The sequence below is a fragment of the Monocercomonoides exilis genome (genome assembly GCF_001643675.1).
Source record: "Monocercomonoides exilis strain PA203 chromosome Unknown scaffold35-1074681, whole genome shotgun sequence".
In the NCBI taxonomy this organism is placed as follows: Eukaryota; Preaxostyla; order Oxymonadida; family Polymastigidae; genus Monocercomonoides; species Monocercomonoides exilis.
Genome location: NW_027150580.1, coordinates 332753 through 353255, shown reverse-complemented (window position 1 = coordinate 353255; position 20503 = coordinate 332753). Strand labels below are relative to the sequence as shown.

Genomic DNA, 20503 nt, shown 5'->3' with positions numbered 1-20503 from the left:
CCTGAGTTCAAATAGACATTGTAAGTATCAACATATTCAACATCATGTCCATACGGAGTAGAAGTTGTTCTGCACTTGCATTCATGGAAGAACAAAAAATAACAATAAATTTTATCATTTGGTGCTGTTGCTCGATTTGGATGAAAATATAATCCTCCTCCATATCCCATTGCTGAGCAAGAAATAAACTGAATGCTCCTCATTTTGAATTGTGTCGCAGGAACTGAAGCCAATACTTACCTCCGCCTCATGTTCTTGTAATTGAGCATGAAGTGAAACAGCAGTCAGACACACACGCATACTTTCCCCTCTTCCATTTTCATTCCCAATGTATCCTGTTCCTGAAACCTGAAAATTATCCAATCTCAAACCACCTCCTTCAGCGCTTGCTTTGCAATTTTGGAATTCGCGTCATCTGATCAGAACACACGGTAACATAGAATGAATTGTTATTCTTCCTCTGAAATGAGTTTGAACAATCACTGAATTGGATGAGTTGTGAACAATTTCAACTGATTTGATTTTCATGAGCACAATTACTCATCTGTCATTGAAAACATTACTGTTATTGGATGATCAAGAAACTGAAAGTGATACTCAAATTTATAGCGATTGAAAATTTCCTCTCAATTCAAAGTTTAATTAGAAGTGAACGATAAACTTCAAATTATGTTCTTTCAATTTCAATATCCTCCTCCATTCATCATTCTGTTTCATGCATCATACATATTTTTTTATTTATTTATAAGTTTTTTTCTCTTGTTTGTTCACTTATTTTCGAAAAAATAATGCTTTATAATATCGGAATAAAGATTCATATAATTTAAGAATGTCATCGCCTTTTTTTGAAATCTTCATACAGTCAAAATATTGAAGACATTTATAAAAAAATATTAATAAATGAACAAAACAAATAGTTGGAAGTAATGCTCACTAATTAGCTTCCGATGATTTTCAGAATATTATTTATTTCTTTTTTTGTACGAAATGAATGACTGTTTCATTTTAGAACTTAAGATTAATTCGTTAAAGAGATAACAATTTGAAAAGTTATGTGCATGAGAGACAACAGCAAGATACAAGCATTCAATGATAGTGGATGAATTAAACAAAATATGGAAATTAGCTTCAACAACAATTTTATTGTCTTTCCTCACATTTTTCTAATTTGTGTTATGTGTAATTTTTTATTTCTGCATTTGATCATTTTGATCTCGTGAACTTTTTCCATTGCTCCAGAGTGTTTCCACGACTTAGTTGGGAACATTTTACAATTTTTTGTCTATGGACAGTGCTCAATGCTGGCCAGATGACACGAGCACTCATCAACAACCCATCTTTGGCCTTTATATAGTTTATTATAACTTAATAATATTTTTGTAATTCTAATAAAAATATTTGTGAAATTTTTCAAATATTATTGATTATATGCTTTAGCCTAGCGTCCCTCCTGAATTGTCGAAGCAACAACTTTTTGATGCTTATTGCAAATATGGCTCAATAGAAGAGATATCATTAATAAAAAAAGAGAAATCAGCAGTTGGAGAATGTATGCAAGCCGTGCATCAAAACAAAAAATTATATTTGATTTTTATAATTACCATTTTCCTTAGGCTATGCATTTGTACGTTTTGACCATTACGAAAGAGCAATTGAGGCATCAGAGGACTCTTCACCTCCAACCTTTTATGTACCAACAATTGACAAACGGTTTTTATTACTATTATCTTTGATCATTATTTATGGATGAAAAAATTTCTTATTTATCTGAATAAAAATTACACAGCATTTTTTTAAAATCACATTTTGTGGATTCGAAGAATTGCTTGTTTATTGTCAATATTCCGATGACAATTTCTCGAAAAGATGTTAAAAGAGTAATAGAAGAGCGCATTGGACAAAAAATGCTTTCGTTTTCTCTTTCTCAAGATGGAGGAAGCGGGCGATATAATGGTTGGGGAAGCTTTAAAACTCACGCTGATTGTGTTTCTGCATTGCGAACTATCAGCGGAATGTCTATCGGAGGGTCCACTCTTGTTGCGTATTTTGCACGAAAGCGAACAAACGACCCTCGCCAAAAAGAAAAGACAAAGAGCATCTACCTCCGAGGAATACCATCTAATGGTGATAGGGGAGATCTCGTGACGCTGATACACACGGCGCTTCGAGACATTGCCGAGCAGAAAATAACAGCATCGCTCAGAGAGAGCGGCAGTTCTCTTCAAAATACCTCAGCGTCTTCTTCTTTTCCGTCTTCAGCTGCATCACAGAAGCAGTCTGCTTCTGGGGGTGCATCTGTTGGCATGGATCATGAGCAAGTGGAGAAGATGATGCAGTGTTTGAAGATGGTGAACATCCCAATGCGCGACAGGCGAGACGCAGGAGAGAAGCGAGAAAAAGGCGAGAAGGGCGAGAAAGGAGAGAGGAAAGAGAAGAAAGAGCATGTTTCATATGAGCCACCTTCAGAGGAGACAGAGAGAACAGAAGTTACAGTTCACACTGGGCATTGCTTTGTGCACTTTCGATGCCGCAAGGCAGCTGAAGAGGCACTGGCACTGCTCGATGGAGCGGTGATTGCGTGGAGCCAAAGCAGCGATGAGAGAGGAGGAGGAGAAAGAGGAGGAGGAGAAAGAGGAGGTCAGGAGAAGAAGTTCTTTCGATCAAAACTGGTAGCGGAGTGGGCGATGCCGCGCGAGAAGAAGAAGGAGACGATGACGAAAAGAGAAGAAGAAGAAGAAGAAAGTGACAGGAAGATCTGCAAGCACTACAATCAATCAACAGCATCTTCTTCCACAGGTTCTGATGGAACAACTAACCGGAATCCTTCACTAATAACAACTTCTCATCCATCGGATTCACTTGCATCACATGGAAAAGACTCAAAACAATCGATGGCTGAGTCTAATGCCGCAGATGTGCAGCCAGCTGAGCTGTATGTTGGAGAGCAGGACGATACAGATGACCCACTCAATCCATGGAAGGACTCACCATTTGTCACGTTCAATAAGCAGCAGAATGCTCAACAACAATCACAACAACAGCAATCACAACAACAACTGCAGCATCTTCCTCCTCAACAGCAGAATCTTCCACAACAGATGCTTCAACATCCTCAGCATCCTCAACAGCTTCCACATCAGCTTCAGCAGCAACAACAGCAGATGTTTCAATCACAGCAACAATCACAACAACAACAACAGAACTATCAACAGATGATGCAAACACAGGTGCAAACATCAATACCAATGCAAATGCAAATGCCAATGCAAATTCCAATGCAGTTGCAGATGCAGATGCCAATGAATCCATCCAACAAGTACAGAGCCATGCCTCAGTCACAGCATATGGACAATCTCACAGCTTCAGCTGGATTTTTGCCTCCATTTGCGAAGCATCAAAAGACATCAAAATTACAAACTTCTGCTCAGCCGTATTATTTTCCTAATAACTTTGCTGTATCTTCTTCTTCCTCTTCTTCCTCTTCATCTTCCTCTTCCCCTTCTCCCTCATCTTCTTCCTCTATCCCTCAACATATGTATTCATCTTCTCCATATGTCCATATGGGGATGCCTCTAACGCCTTTGTCTAACTCTCATCCATCTCTTTCTCTTTCATCATCATCATCATCTTCTTCTTCTTTTTCTTCTGCAATGCCTTCTTCAAATACATCAACAGCTCCTTCTCCTTCTCCTTCTCCTTCCTCTTCCTCCTCCTCCTCTTCTTCTTCATCCTTTGGCTATTATTATTACCCCAGGCAGTTTCAGCCATCTTCCCCTTCCACTTTTTTTCTTCCTTCTCGGAATATGCTCAATTCTCATTCACCTGCTTCTTCTTCTTCTTCCTCTTCCTCTTCTTCAATGCAATCTGCTCAATCCATTCAACCTCTTCCATCTCTTCCATTGAACCAGGCTGACCAACCAATACAATCCATTCAACCAATGCAGTCCAATCAATCTATACTATCCAATCAATTGAATCAATCAAACCAACCAATTAATACCTTTCCATCTGAACAATCCCCTTATCAAACTGTCTCCCTTCACTATCCACAGCAGCCTCTTCCATCTTTCACTCATCTTTCCATTGCTGATGATGGAAGCATTATTTTGCCTGCAAGCAATTACTCTGGTTATTCTCAACAGATCAATCATTCATTGAATGCATTGCCAGTTTCATCTGCTCAACAAAACATGGGTTATGATTCTGTTTCTTCTTCTTCATCTCCTTTCTCCTCTTCGTCTTCTTCTTCTTCTTCCTCCTCCTCCTCCTCATCATCCTCCTCCTCATCTTCTTCTTCCTCTTCCTCTCTTTCTCCTCGAAACAGCTCATTTGCAGGACCATCCACAAAGTCTTATTCGTCTTCATTTCATATCCCAGTACAGCTTCCATCTCCTCTCGGCAAACAATCACCTGCACTGAATCCAAACAATATCATTCAACCAAACACGGGTTCTTCTTCTTCTTCCTCATCCTCTTCTTCTTCATACCCTTCTTCCTCTTCCTCCTCCTCCTCTTCTTATTCTTCCTCTTACCCTTCCTCCTGTCCTTCTTCTTATCCATCTTCATTGCCTTCTTCCCAGTCCCCTCTTTCCACCTCATCTCCTCTTCTGATGCTCTCTTCCTCTTCTCTATCTGCTTCTTCTTTACCGTCTTCCTCTTCCTCTCCTTCTCCTCTTTCATCATCTTCTTCTACCTCTTCAACCTCTTCAACCTCTTCAACTTCTTCCACCTCTTCTTCATCTACTTTTCCTTCGTCAACATCAACATCATCTTCTTCCTCTTCTTCTTCCATTTCTTCTGCCTCCTCATTCTCTCCTTCTTCTTTCTCATCTCATTCCAATTCTCGATCACTTACAAAACTTAGCCTTCCGCCACCACCTCCCCCACCTCTTCCTTCTTTTCCTTCTCTTTCTTCCATTTCCTCTCTTTCCTCTCTTTCTTCTGTTTCTTCTCTGTCTTCAATCTCTTCTTTATCTTCTGCTCATAATCAAGCAAGCCATTTGGGATTGTCTTCAGAACTTTCACAGGATGTCCCACTCACTGCAACAGACAACACTGAAGATGGTTTTAATGAAAATGCATCTGCTCAGCTGATAGGGTTGCACGGAATATCTTCAACTTCTAATTCTTCTAATTCTTCATCTTCATCATTATCTTCTTCTTCCTCCTCTTTATCTTTGCCTTCTTCTTCTCTATCTTCTTCTTCTCCTTCATCAACCTCAATTACTAAGCGTCTGCAGCTTTCTTCTTCTGTTGCTCCATTTGTGCCCAAACAGAACAAAACAGCTAAAAACAAGGCAAATGAACTGCTGAACACGGATATACCCCAAGACATTACTGCTGCTTCATCTTCTTTAACTCCTTCATCATCATCATCATCATCATCTTCTTCTTCTTCTTCTTTATCTACTTCATCTTCTTTTTCCTTGTCATCATCTCCATTGGCACAACAATCTTCTATGCTTTTTACAATAGGGACACCTCTTCTCTCATTTCAGCAAAGCCAGCTTCCAAATAACTATCCAAACAACATCGATAGCAATAACAACAGTAATAATTATGCCAACATTAACAGCATCCTTTACAGCAATGGCATCAACAGCCTCAACAACATTAGTAACATCAGTAACATAAACAATATGAATAACATGAATAACATCAATAGCATGAATAACATGAATAACATTAGCAACAACATGAACACTCTTGCATTTTCATATCCCCTGGGTTCTATATCCCCTTTAACAGGCAGCATTGTGTGGCCGAAGGAGTATGATATGCTTGCGCAGAAAGGAATGCTCTCTTCTTCTGTCTCATGGAGTGTGCACAGCACATCGTCAGAAGCTGAGAAGATGGTGTTTCCGAGTGTACAGGAACTGTTGGCCCCTCCAAAGGAAGAGGGAAATGGAACAGAAAGAGTGGATGGGAAGGAGAATGGGATGGGAGGAAGAGAATCAGAAGAGAAAGTTGCTGGATCATCAGGTGCAATAGCAACGTCTTCAGATGTGTCTTCATCTTCATCTTCATCTTCCTCTTCAGCTCTGTTGATGCCACCACCATCAGATGGTGTGTTTAAGTCTCCTGATGATGTCAATATGAATACATATGGAAGTGGAAGTGCTAACAACAACAACAACAATAACAGTGACAATAATCATGGGAACACTTCTGCAGTCTATGCATCTTCTTCATCTTCCTCTTCCTCTTCCATGCTTGCCCGCTCTCTTGTCCCTCCCTTGCACTTATCTGCTCTTACAACCCACAACCAGTACTCCCATCCTTATTCCAGCGTCGATCCCGTTCATTTTGACAGCCAGCCATCATCTGAGAGAAAGTCCTTCCAAACACTGCACATGTCTTCTCTCACGCCTTCCCTATCAAACAGAACCATCCGCTCAACAGTCTCCAACAAGACACGCTCCCGATCTCATTCTCATTCTCATTCCCATTCCCATTCCCATTCCCATTCCCATTCCCATTCCCATTCCCACTCTCATTCTAACTCCCATTCGAAATCTCATTCCCATTCCCACTCACAATCGCACTCACGTTCCCGCACCAATTCGCATGCTAACTCCCGCTCTCACACCAGCCGCACGCTATCTCGCCGCTCCAAGTCGAACCGCTCAGCTACTCCAACATACTCCACACGCTCACTCAAGCACATTTCCCTTCACCATTTCGAGGTGGAACACGGGATGGATGCTGCTCACTCAGCACAGGAATGGGAGAAAGGAGGGTGTTTATCCCAGCAACAGCATCATCAGCAACAACAACAATGTACAAACTCAACTGGACTGTCTTCGTCATCGTCGTACAGTGTGTTGAGCAATGCCGTCTCAAATGCAATCACACCATCAACACCAGCCACAGTGATGTCTACAGGATCGAATGGAGGGAGTAGTAACATTGCACCAAATGCACCAATAACATCAGCAGCAACAATATCATCATCAACTGCCTCATTGGCAACAGGTGTTAACCACATCAACAGTTGTGCAATTACGACTACCACTGCCACAAGCAGTAGCAGCAGTGATGAAGGAAACAACATTAACACCGCTATCCATTGCAACATCAACAACAGTGATAGTCACAACGTACTCAACAGACTCAGCCACGTTAACAACGAAACACACATGCTGAGTAGTGCATCTCTTCCTCTGTCTGTCCACAGCATCCAACGCACAAACTCCACATCGTCTTCCTCAGCCACTGGCCAGCTCAGCATGAGCACCAGTGGATCAGCTGCAATGCAGCACTCGCTGTCATCTTCACAGTCAGTCCAATCAGTCCAATCATCAATCCTATCGATCCATTCTATTCAATCAGCAGAAACTGCAAAGACAACACAGACCATTCAAAAAACACAAAAGGCACAAAAGGCACATTCATTGGAACGCTCACTCCAGTCACCGTCTGCATCGTCGCCTTCATCTGTCTCATGCATCTCTCCTTCCTCTTCCACCTCACCTGGGCATCAACACAAGCAGTATCATCAGCAGTATCAGCTCCAATATCAGCAGCAGCAACGGCACGTCTCTCCAGACATTGGCCACACAACCACCTCCACCTCATACTCACAGACAGACACACATCAAATGCAGAAACAAGGAAATCTTGTCTCTCACTCCACTCTTCCTTCCCTCGCTTCCACCATCCTGCAGACCTCCCCTTCTCCCTCTGAGATCCAGACACCTATGCTCTCTCATGGCTCTTTGTCTTCCATGTCTGATCTGTTTCCCTCACCCGCAAGTTCTTACTCCACAACGGAATCCCCCGTTTTGTCGCTTATCCCTCATTCAACTCCACAGCTGATGAGCCCATCACCATCGAGGCAATCTCTACCTTTTCCAGATGTGTCTCCTTCAACCTCCCCCTTTTCTCCTTCCTTTTCACCTGCAAGGCGCACTGATGCGGATTCTGCCCATCATTCTTCGAAGTGCCAGATGAGTCATACAGGTGTACAACCGATACAAGCAGGGAGCGGAGGAGCAGTAGTTGTGGGAGGAGGAGGAAGCAGACAGAAAGGAAATACGAAGAGTGGAGTTGCTGGGAATGTGCAGGGAGAGAGTGAAACATCACCATCTGCACATGCTGTTGAAGGAGAATTTGCATCTCCAACAATTGGAGGATCAACAACAACTACTACAGCAACAAATGCAACTGCTATGATAACAACACCAACTTCTGCATCTGTCAAGACAATATCCACATTACTCGGAAAGGCTCCGTTGAAGACTCTAGCACAATCTCGTTCACAGTCTCAGTCTCAATTGCAAGCTCTTTCCTTCCATCCATCTCTTTCACTCTCTCCTGCATCACGTGGATCAACTTCACTCAAAGTCTCACCAAAGATTTCCCGAAAGGCACAAACACCCAAGCCCAAGCAGAAACGGAGTCCAAAGCCCAAACAAAGCTTAAACAGAAAGTCTAATTCAAGTTCAGTTGCTGCACTTTCACAGGAGAAGTTCAACAGCTCTTCATCTGTTTGCACTATCTCCTCTGGCGCATCTTGTGCGTCATGTGCATCTGGGATGAGTGGAATGAGTAGAACTGCAAGTGTGTCTGTTGGGAGGAGTAGAGACGATATGGATCTGCTGACACCGAACAGACAGGAGTTTGCAATACGTCTGAGGGAAATGATGATGCATAGGCAGGCCGAAAAGAAGTTTCTGAGGGAGAATATGAGAAGGGCGCTGATAGAGAAGACAGAGGAGGTTGTGTGTGCGATTCAGAAGGGAGAGAAAGTGAACACGAGAGAGCTGCCTTTCCTGTGGCCTTTGTCTGCTCGCTCTGATGAGCAGCAACATTATCATCGGTGCTGTGATCATTGCCATCAACACAATCACCATTATCATCATGATGATAATCATAGTAATCATAATAACCAGAATCAACCCAATCAACACCACTGCGAATACTGCCGCCAGCACAGGACAATGAAGAAGACTTCTTCTTTCCCGTTGCTTCCCATTCGAGACGATTTGGATGCTGATTTTGCAGCTGTCTACGCTGCCAGGGCACAGCCTCTGCTTCACTCAGAGTCCACACGTTCTCTGCTGCCCCAGATGCACTCACAGAACAATCCTTCTTCTGCCATTGAGATGATCACAAACATCTCTAACATGTCAAATGCTACTAATAACAGTCACACAGATAACATTGATAACATAGATAATACAGATGTCATTGACCAGAATGAGAATGATGAGCGTAGCAACACCTGCAGCAGCACAAACCAGCCATCGTCTGTCAAACTGCGCCACTACCAGTCCCGTGCAGCCACACGCCTCCCATTCCACCACACCTCCATCTCTCCCATGCACTCACCCCCAGCTGACCCATCCTTCTTCCACTCAGCTGCCTCTCTCTCAATGTCTGCCTCTCTGTCTGCATCTGCCTCAATGTCTGTTTCATTGTCTCCATCTCTGTCTCTATCGCCTTCTCCACAGCTTGTTGCACCTGGCCCTCTTTCGCTGTCTGCAGAGCCATCTCCACATTCTGACTCACCCAGCTTGCCTGTGGATGAAGTGCTGTCAGCAATGACAGACATGGTTGTTGCACGCAGCACATGTGATGAACAGCAGAAGATGAAGATGCTGAAGAAGAAGAAGAAGACTACGAAGAAGAATAAGAGGAGAAAGAGGAGGAGGATGAGGAGGAGCAATACAGATGTGGAAGAAGAAGAAGAGGAGGAAGAAGAGGAAGGAGACAAAGACGATGATACTGATAATAATAACAACATCGACAATGAAGATGATGACGGTGAAGATGACAATAACACAACCGGACAGACAATTGACAACTGGGCAATTTTGGGTTTGACAGACGAGAGAACAAAGCACCGCCACCCTTCGAAGCTGGATCTGCACAACCAGAACAGCACAGCAGATAGCGAGGGATCAGTGACGATGATCCACTCAGCACGATCATGGATTGGGAGGAGACCAGAACAGGCTGTGCGGGCCACGTTCAATCAGCTTGAGCCGTTGAATGCAACTGGAAGCAGCAAGAGAATGGAAGATGGGGTGGAAAGGGGGAAGGAGATAATGACACCAGCACTTGCCCAGACAAGAAGCATGGAATATGCTGGAAATTGTTCAAATGCATCGAATGCGTCGAATGCGTCGAATGCGTCATATGCATCGAATATAACACCTCCAAGCAATACAATTAACACAATCAATAACACAATCAATAACACAATCAATAACACAATCAATAACACAATCAATAACACAATCAATAACACAATCAATAACACAATCAATAACACAATCAATAACACAATCAATAACACAATCAATAACACAATCAATAACACAATCAATAACACAATCAATAATACAATAAATACAAGCAGTACAAACAATGCTAGTAATACAAGTAATACAGGCAGACCAAGTGGAGCCGGAGCATCCCCGACTGACTTGCTGTCTCATCTCCCCATGTCTGTTCCCTTATACCGCCCAATCAGCCAGCTCCACCAACACCTTGCTCTTTCTCCTCCTCATCCTCCGCTTTCCTTCCCTTTCTCCAGTGATTCGGATTATCCTGTGCATTCTTCCTCCTCCAAATCCATTCCACTCCAGGAGCTGCTGACAAACCCTCCAGACAGACAAGTTATGTCTGAGCTCACTCAGCATGCACACCCACCTTATCCTTCTTATCAGCCCTATCAGCCATACTCTTCTGACGCTACATCTGCAGCTGCTTCGCTCTCATCCAACCCTTCTTTCTTTCCCTCTGCTATCTCGTCAGCACCTGTCACAGATACTTCGATGTCTTCTTGTGAGTCAGCTTCGACTTCTGCTTCCTCCTCCTCCTCCTCCTCCTCTTCCTCTGCTTCTGATACTACTCCTCCATCATCATCATCTTCTTCCTCCTCATCATCATCTTCTTCTTCTTCCTCATCTGGTTTAATCCCTTCTCCCCATCCATCCTCCATCCGCACTGTCCAGATCTCCTCAATGTCTGCCACTCCTTCTATCTCTTCTATCTGTTCTCTTTCTCCTGTCTCTCCCTCATACGTCACCTCCCCCATTGCCTCGCCGTCACCCATCCTGTCACTAGCAGAGCCACTATTTAACAGAGAACACATGCAATTTCAAATGAGGCAACAAAAACAGCTTTTTGTGCCAAAACAACAACAACAACAACAGATGCAACAAATGCAGCTAATTCAGCAGCAGGCACTTTCTATTTCGCTTCCGCCTTCGAATGAGATGTCGAGCTATTCGTGTTCGTATCCATCGACCACGAATTCATATACAAGTGGCAGCACTGTGGCATCTTCATCTTCTATGAACTCATCATCATCATCATCTTCTTCTTCTTCTTCCTCCTCCTCATCAACAACAACATCTTCTTCTTCTTCTACTTCATCATCTTTCCTTGATGAGGCTTACAACAGCAGCAGCAGCAGCAACAACAACAACCGGAGGCAGCTGGGTGGAATTTACAATGCAGACGATTACTATCGCAACAGCTATGGCAATTGCAATAATAACATCAAATACAACAGCAACAATAATCAAATGCTGCTGTTGCAGACAGAGCAAAGAAGAAAAGAGCAGAAAGGAAGAGAAGCGAATTGTGTGTTTGATGCTTCTCAGATGAAATCTTTCAACAGAAATGTTGAAAAGGAAATGATAACAGCCGGAGCATTAACAGGGATGAATACTATGACTTCTATGAGAACAACAATGGCAGCAGAAGAAGTGGGAAGGGAAAGAGGAAGAGAAGGAGGAAAAGGAAGAAGAGGAGAAAGAACATTTTGTGAAGGAGGGGAAGGCGAAGGGAAAGATGATGCGGAGCAATTGTTCCGCCGGCAGATTGGGTTTGAGCCAGCGCCGATGAATTTTGCGCTTCCATTAGAAGGATCATCGTTTGCATTGAGGATGGGGCAGCAAGAGAAACACCACATGAAAGCAGAAACCACAACAACAACATCATCATCATCATCAACAGCAGATGCAGCAGCAGCATCAGAAACAGTGAATGCATCAACATTAGCAGCACCAACAACATCTTCTATTGCTCAATCAACTGAAACAACAGCAGGAGCCATCCACACAGCCACAGCCACAGCTGCAACCACAGCCTTTTCCACTGATAATACTACTGCCAATGGGATGATGAGTATTTCAGGCATATCCAACAATCAGAACAATGCTAACATAACACCTTCTTCTTCCTCTTCGTCTCATCCATCAAGAGAAAGCAACCAGATGCCCAGTGTGTCACAAGTGTATGCTGTACTTCCTCTGCCTTCTGTTGAATATCAACAACAGCAACAACAACAGCAATCACAACAACAACAATTTCAATTACAGCAGCAGCCACTCATCCTCCAATCACCAGAGCCTTCTCTAGCGCTTTCATCATCTTCATCGAATGCCTCTTCGTTCTCTCTTTCTCTTTCTCTGTCTCCTGAGATAACATCAGAGGAGATGCAGGAGTTGGAGCAGCAAGGAGCTTATTTGGGATACAGCGGAATTAGCAATGGAAGTATTGGAGGAAGCATTGGATATGGAGGGATCTGTAGCAATTGTAATGGAAGTGGGTATAATAACAGCTTCAATGGAAGTTTTTCTGGAGGTTTTGCTGGAAGTTACAATGGAAGCAATTATGTGAATTACAATGGAGGAGGAGGAAGTGGAGGAAGTGGTGGATGCAACATGCCCTGCCGCTTCAAGCACCAGCGGTCGGGCTCGACTGCTTCTACTCACTCTGATCTTGCGCACCGCAGTGTGTTTGGCCTTCCTTTCTCTTCTCTCCAGTCGTCGAATGAAGACAGCTTGATTTCTGCTTCTGGCTCTGCTGCTGGCTCTATTTCTTCTTCTTCTTCTTCTTCTTCTTCTTTGTCTGCTGCTGCTTTATCTTCGTTGTCTGTTTCGAATTCTGCCTCTTCGTTTGCCTCAAAAACTCAGTTTACTCAGTCTGCTCCATATCAATCTCTATCTGTTTCTTCTTCTTCTTCCAATTCTTCTTCTTCCTCCTCCTCCTCTTCCTCTTCTTCCTCTTCTTTTTCTTCCTCTTCTTCCTCTTCTTCTTCTTCTTCTTCTTCTTCTTCTTCTTATTCTTATTCTTATTCTTATTCTTATTCTTCTTCTTCTTCTTCTTCTTCTTCATTAGATTCTTCCTCTCCTCTCTTCCTCTCAGCCTCCACAGGCTCCCCTACAATTTCTGCTTCTATTTCAAACTCCAATTCCAACTCCAATCTGAATGAACAGCCAATTTTCTTGAACTCCCCCGCATATCCTTCTTCTTTCTATACTGCCTCCTTCTCTCCTTCTGCTGTGGCTTTTCCAACATCCTCTCCTCCTCCTCATGCATTAACTTCTTCTTCTTCTTCAATCTCTACTTCTTCAACCTTTTCTTCCTCTTCTTCCTCCTCCTCCTCCTCTTCTTCTTCTTCTGCCTCTCCTGCCGTCGCTGCCTCTCTCTTTGCCCCCTTCACTCTTGTGCCTTCTTCTCATTCTCTTTCCACTCTCTCTTCTCTCTCCTTTGGATACACCCCTCCCACTCCACCTGATGAATCACAGCTGAATTCATCCTCTGCCCTCCCACAGAGCTCTTATGGCTCTCTTTCTGCTCTGCTTCCCCTCACGTTCTCTAATGGATTCTCTTCTTCTAACAATTCTTCTTCTAATTCATTTTCTTCTTCTTCTTCTTCAGTTAATTCTAATTCCTCCTCCTCTTCTTCCACTTCTTCTTCTTCTTCTTCTTCTTCTTCTTCTTCTTCTTCTTCTTCTTCTTCTTCTTCCTTCCCCTCCTCCTCCTCTCTTCCCAGCCTGCTTCCCCCAACTTCCCCAGCCAACCTCTTCTCTTCAGCCGTCTCTCCTACTTCTCCTTCTGCCTCTCATTTCATTCACCCTTTCCTCTCCCCTTCTCAATCCCCCACTTTCTCTAACTCTTTCTTCTCTTCCTCTTCTCCGCAGTATAATCCAACTATCTTTCGAACCTCTGCAAGCTCGCCAACTATTCAGACTTCCTTTTCGATTCCTTCTTTGGATCAGTTCTCTTCTCCTTCTTCTTCTTCTTCCTCCTCCTCCTCTTCCTCTTCCTCCTCTTCCTCCTCTTCTTTTAATTTCGATCCTTCTTCTTCCCCTCTTTCTTCATCTTCTTCCTCCTCCTCAATATCTTCCTTCACTTCTCTTCACCCCCAGTGTTCTCCTGCCTCTTCCCCTACTCAGTTCTTGTTCTCCTCTCATCCTCTGAGCCACATCATCCCAATGGCAAACAAACCTCTGGTGCTTTTGAGATCTTCGCCTTCTCTCAACACACGATCGGCTCTCCCGCAAACTCCTGCAGCTGCATCTGAAAGTAATAATAATAATGGTATTGCTAATAATAATAATAATAATAATAATAATAACATGGTTTTAACCTTTAAGCAGCTTCCACCGCCTCCTCGCACATAATTCTTTATTTGTGTGAATATGAGTCTTTTTTGTAGAGTAATTTTTAATAAATAATTTTTTTTAAATTTTTATCATTGTGTTTAATCACGGTTAAATGGCAAAATTCATTTGTCTATGGATATTTATTGAGTTTTTTTCATATTTCTTTTCATTTTTATACAACTTAATTTCGCCCTTCTTGTTTTATAAAGTGGCACACGCCATAATATTTTTTAAAAATTTTGTTTTGACAAACTTATAAGCATTATTTTACATTTGTCTACTGTTATTGAGTGTATCAACAAGAATGAATGAAACTTTTATACAAATCATTGCACATGTCTTGCTCATTATTGTGCAAGTTTGCAATTTATAAGGGCTAGAATTTAATTTTTATTTATTGAAAATTTGTCAGTGTATTTGGTCAGGTTCGATTTTATCAATAACTTAAGCTAAAATATAACATTTCGTGTCAATGTAGGATATACTGTTCTTTCAAAGTATGCTGTTAATGATGGATGGAACATGATTCTTTTTGGATTTTTTCGTTTTGCTGGAGGTATGAAATTTTTTTCTCTTAAGAAGTTGGCACATTCTTTTGCACAATGTTTTTTAGCCACTGTAACTTTGTTTACTGTAACTTTGTTTCTGCCAAACGAAAGATTTTGGTATCCAAAAAAGAAACATATCCTTGATCTTTTTATTTATGCACTTGTTGGAGGAGTATTTGGGCAAGTTCCATATTTGTGTGCTTTAAATTTTATTGATGCAGGTAAACTTGGTTTGAAAGAATTTCACGTTGAAATTTTGAGCTAATTTTGTAAATTGATATGTTTTATTTAAATAAAAAGCATGCATTGGAACACTTTCACCAATAGCAACAATGATAGCTGCTGTCATAATGAAAGAAGAACATTTTACAATTCTTCGTTTGATCGCTATTGTTTTGACAGTGTCAGGAGGGCTGGTAATGGTGGGAATAGACAAAATGATAAGTGCTGCTGCAGGAGTGGAAGGCGGGGAGCCGTTTGATGTTAACGAGACATGGGGATATTTGCTTGGGCTAGCTAATGTTATTGCTCAAGCGCTGACTCGAATAAGTCAACGAAGATGCTCTCGAATTATGCCAGCAATGTCAGCTAACAGTTGGATGTCATTAATTTCCATGGTGATTATGGCATTTGTTGTTATCCCAATGTGGAAAACATTTGAACCAATCAGTTTGTGATATTCACAATTATTGTATCAACACATCATAAATAACATTAATTTTCTTTATCTTTATCATTTTTATTCACATATTAAACTTTTTATCCATATTCCCAATTCCTTCTTTGCACAAACTTCTATTCCTAATTTTGCTCACTTGCTTTTTCCCTCTCTATTAGAATACACATGGATCAGCTGGTTTGCGCTGGCCTTTGCGACAGTCGCAGGGTCGTGTGTGGCGAATGTACTCACATCAATCACAGCAGGCATCCTGCCTCCAATGTTCTATTCTATCTATTCAACAATGCAGCCCTTTGTGACAGCACTGCTTTCCTATCTGATATTTGGCGAGCCCTTCACGTGGAGACAAGGAGTCGGGATGCCTCTGGCAGTGGCTGGGCTTACGTGCATGATTGTTGCAAGGGAGATAGACAGGAGAGCGGAGAAAAGGAAGGAAGAAGAGAAGAAGAAGAAAGAGGAAGAAGATGAGATGAGGCGGAGGGAAAAGGAGGCTAAAGCAGATGCGCTGCTGCTGAGGATGATGGAGAAAAGAGAGGAGAGGAAGAGGAAGCGGAGAGAGCGATTGAGAATGTTATTGAAAGAAGAGAGGCAGATGAGGAATGTAGAAGGAAGAGAAGGAAGAGAAGGAAGAGAAGGAGAAATAAGTATTGCAACCACAAAGGAAGGCAAAGGAGCACAAAATGAAAGGAGACAAGAGAAAATATCAGAGAAGATTCAGCGTGATGAGCTGAAGGGTATTCATTCAGTTCTTTCGATGTCATCACTTAGACTGATGGAGTGGGGTGTGGAAAGAGAAAGAAGAAGACAAAGAAATGGAAGAAGTGACAATAAATGTAGTGATAAAAATGGAAGTGGCAATGAAGATGGCATTTCATTCATGGAATCAGACAAGAAAAGCATTGAGATGCAGAATGAAACGCTGCGTGAGAGTCAAAGAGAGCGAAATCAGAGGGCATTTGAAGAGACGGTGCAGAAGAGGAAAGAGATGATGAGAGAGAAAGAAGCAAAGCAGAGTGAAGTTCTGAGGGAAAGAATGAGGCAGCTGGAAGATATGCAGCCGAATATGTTGTTTGAGAATCATTCGCAAGAAGTTAAAGAAATATCAACTTCTCCAAATTCTTCTTCTTCCTCTTCCTCTTCCTTCTCATCTTCCTTTATGCTTCCTTCTGAAAACACCCATCTTTCCTCCATTGGAAGTGTAGCATCGCTTCCCTCACAGCTCAACATGGCTGATGAATCTTCATTCAAATTTTCACGTTTCAAAAGACATGAAAGAGAAAGAACAGAAGATAAGACTTCAACAAATGACAGTGGCTCTTGTTTAAATACAAAAAGTCTATCTAAATCTGGTTCTCTACGTTCTCTACGTTCTCTTTCGAAATCTCCTGATTCTCTTTCTTTTTCCCCCTCTTCTTCCTCTTCTCCTTCTCCGTTTCGTTCTTCTTCTCTTTCTTCTTCTTCTTTACCATCATCGTCATCATCGTCATCCTTATCATCACTCACCTCCAATTCCTCTCTCTTCTCCTCTGACGATTCAATTCTCCTGCGCCATCTGAGGCGAAAGAGGAAAGAGAAGCATCGGCGAAGGAGAGAGAAAGAGTGGAAGAAGATGGCTGAAGAATGGGCTGCGCAGAAACAGGCAATGAAAAGAGGGAAATTTAATGCATCATCCGCCACACAACATTCTTCTCTTGCATCGTCTTCGCTTCATTCCATCTCCACTTTCTCGCCTGAGCTGTTTGGGTTATCATCTGCATATTCTATTTTCTCCTCCTCCTCCTCATCATCATCGTCATCTTCTTCTTCTTCTTCGCATTCACCTTCGCCTTTTCCTTCGTCGTCGTCTTCTTCTTCTTTCTATCATTCTGCTCTTCTGTCACATCATCCGTTTCCTTCGATGCCTATCATTAGATCATCTCATCAGCATATGAATGCATCTTCTTCTGCTTCTGCTACAAAACCAGCTCTGATTGCTCCACCGTCTTTAAACTCATCTTCGTCGGCTGTAATGTCAAGCCAGAAAGAGAATGCAGAATTACAGCAAAATAATGCTTCATCATCATCTTCTTCTTCTTCGCCATCTCCATCTTCTTCTGATCTTCCTCTTTCTTCAAAGTCCTTCTCAAACAGCTCCAGCCAATTCAACAAGAATTGTTCCTATCAAAATCATCATCATCATCATCATCATCATCACAAGCACCACAGCTTCCATCCACACAGAAATATGCACAGATGGCCAGAATCACCAACACATGCATCTTCCTCAAAGAGCCGTCATTCATCATCGCCTTCTCTCTCTTCTTCTCCTTCTTCATCCTCGCTAGAAGATATAGATGAGATAGACAATCCACCCATCATTGCTGAAGAGGCAGTCGGTGTTGTTATGCCTCGCTCTTCATGTGGCCGTTTTTCCAGTCCAGACTCCATCGAACACGAAGAAACATTTGGCTTGCTGGCTTCTCCTTCCTCTTCTCCTTCTCATTCTTCTTCTCATCACCATTCTTTTTCTCCTTCTCATTCTTTTCACAATCATTCTCGTTCTCGTTCTCGTTCTCGTTCTCGTTCTTTTACACATAGGAAACCTTCTTCACATAGAATTGGCAGCAACTCTATGATTGTAACAACAGACAACGAAACAACTGCTGCAGCGTCAGTTACATCAACATCTTCTTCTTCAACAACATCTTCTTCCTCTTCCTCTTCCTCTTCTTCTTCTTCTTCTTCTCATCACACCTTCCCTTCTGCTTCATCTTCATCCTCATCCTCATCCTCATCCACGCACCCCCAGAATCCCTTCAAGCCTTCTGAGTGGTTCAAATTCTTCTCTTCTCCTTTTGCTTCGGGTGCTGATGCCCCTTCTCATCTTCCGCCTCTTCTGAACATATCATCTGCATCGTCATTGGTGCAGGCGGAGCAGAAGGAGAGAGAGAAGAGAGAGAAGAGAGAGAAGAAAGAGAGAGAGAGAAAAGAAAGAGAAAGAAGAGAGAAAGATGAAGAAATGGAAAGAGAGGAAGAGGAAATGTGGAGAGGAGGAGGAGGAGGAGGTAATGAAGAAGAGCACAAGAGAAGACGAAATCGATGGAAGAAGGATGAAAAGGGAAGAAGATATGAATATCTGGATAGTAATAGTTTCAATGGAAAAGGAGATGAGAAGAAGAAGAGGAGGAGGAGGAAGAAGAAAGAAGAAGAAGATGATGATGATGAGTGGGACTCAGAAGATGAGAGGGTGTACAAGGAATTGAAGAGGAAGCTGCAGGCGGAAAGGAAAAAACAATCACAGAAAGGAAGAAATGGAAGAAATGATAATGAGAAAAGGAATGATAATACAGAAATTATTGAAATAGATGGAAATAATGATAGATCAGATCGCATAGAGAGAAGAAGAGATTATGATTCTTCATTTGTTCAGACAGCTTCTTCCGAACAAGCAAAACAATACAATTCATCATCATCATCATCATCATCATCTTCTTCTTCTTCTTCTTCTTCACCTCCCCCTATCTTCTCTGAATTATCAGCACTTCCTGCTCTTCCACAGGCAATTCCACCATCAGCTTCTGTTTCCTCCTCCTTTTTGACGTCTTCTTCCTCTTCTTCTCCTCCTCTTCCATTGTCTTCTTTCATACAGACAACTTCTTCTAATCAGCTGGCTGCACAACCTTTTCTGCCTCCATCACATTCATCTGCGTCTATTGCATCATCACTGACTAGAAATAACACCCCGACTGTTCCTTTGACAATTATTGGGCAGCCATCGCATTCAAAAAGCTGATAGAAAAATTATAAAGAGTGTATTGATACTTATGGATTTTCATAATTTTTATAAAAAAGAGTTGTTATTTTTTTTCGTTGTTGTTGATAATTTATTTTTTATTATTGTTGTTTTTGTCTGTTTGACTTGAGTCAAAATGATGTGTTTATGTATGTTTCATACTGTTCCATGATATGAAGAGCAAATGAAAAAATAATAAAAATTATAAGAAAAATCAATAAATGGAATTTTCGATCAAGAACATTTAGAATTATGTAATAATTATTCACTGTTTCTAGTTATCGATTCTTTTATGTCTTTAATGTGTTTTTTCTTAGTACAATTATTTGACACTTCTTAATTTTTATTATCTCTGAATTTTTTACGAGTTTGTTTTTCAATTTTTCAAAGAGAAAAATGATAAATCAAAGCTATTCTCTAAGATATGTAAGTAATAAGTTTTAAAGATCGTGATATGATGAATGCCATCATAATTGATACGATTAAATGTTACACAAATTCTCGAAAGCAAAGGAATCAGCTGGCAAATTAAATGATAAAAAAAAAAGAAATTATCCAAAAAATTAACAAAATAAAAACTAAAAAATTAAATAAAAAAAGTGGGACAAACGCATTGAGGGATAAAAGTAATGAATGAATAAAGTGACCTAATCAAATAAAAAAATAACTGTGTTCTGTTTTATTGTTTTTTTGCTATACTCAGACATGATAACAGTGGTGATATGAGTCGCATATGCACAGATGAAACGTCTAACAATAACAAATCGAACTGATTAGCAAAATGCGTTGTGATGAACGGGAATTGATAACACAGCATTATATTCATTTGCAATCAATTTGAGAGCATTACATTGAAAAGATAACATTCTGTCAGGATAACATAATAACAATCAAAAAAGTAAAAAAAAAAAAAAAATATACACATTTAAATATAAACTACAATAACAAAAAAAAAATTATAGAAAGGGAAATTAATTAATAAATAAAAAATAATTATCGAAGATCCAAAAGAAGATGAAAGCATTAAGAAGACACATAAGACAAAGAAATACGTTTGAAGGTAGCACCTTCAACTTGTATGTAAACAGAGTTT

General features: G+C 41.3%; 2 protein-coding genes across 2 annotated transcripts; both read left to right on the top strand.

Annotated features, from left to right (window-relative positions):
* Positions 1-1284: 1284 nt before the first annotated feature.
* MONOS_11973 (uncharacterized protein) lies at positions 1285-14429 on the top strand (the record flags this gene model as incomplete). The annotated part of the gene is made up of 4 exons (XM_067864550.1): positions 1285-1353; positions 1438-1549; positions 1614-1710; positions 1787-14429. 4 exons carry the CDS (start codon positions 1285-1287, stop codon positions 14427-14429), a joined length of 12921 nt encoding a protein of 4306 aa, XP_067723893.1.
* A 214-nt stretch (positions 14430-14643) lies between these two features.
* On the top strand, positions 14644-19820 carry MONOS_11974 (putative EamA-like transporter family). Its single transcript, XM_067864551.1, has 6 exons — positions 14644-14769; positions 14824-14836; positions 14890-14967; positions 15025-15189; positions 15260-15628; positions 15797-19820. Exons 1-6 carry the CDS (start codon positions 14716-14718, stop codon positions 19408-19410), a joined length of 4293 nt encoding a protein of 1430 aa, XP_067723892.1. The 5' UTR covers positions 14644-14715; the 3' UTR covers positions 19411-19820.
* The last annotated feature ends 683 nt before the right edge of the window (positions 19821-20503 follow it).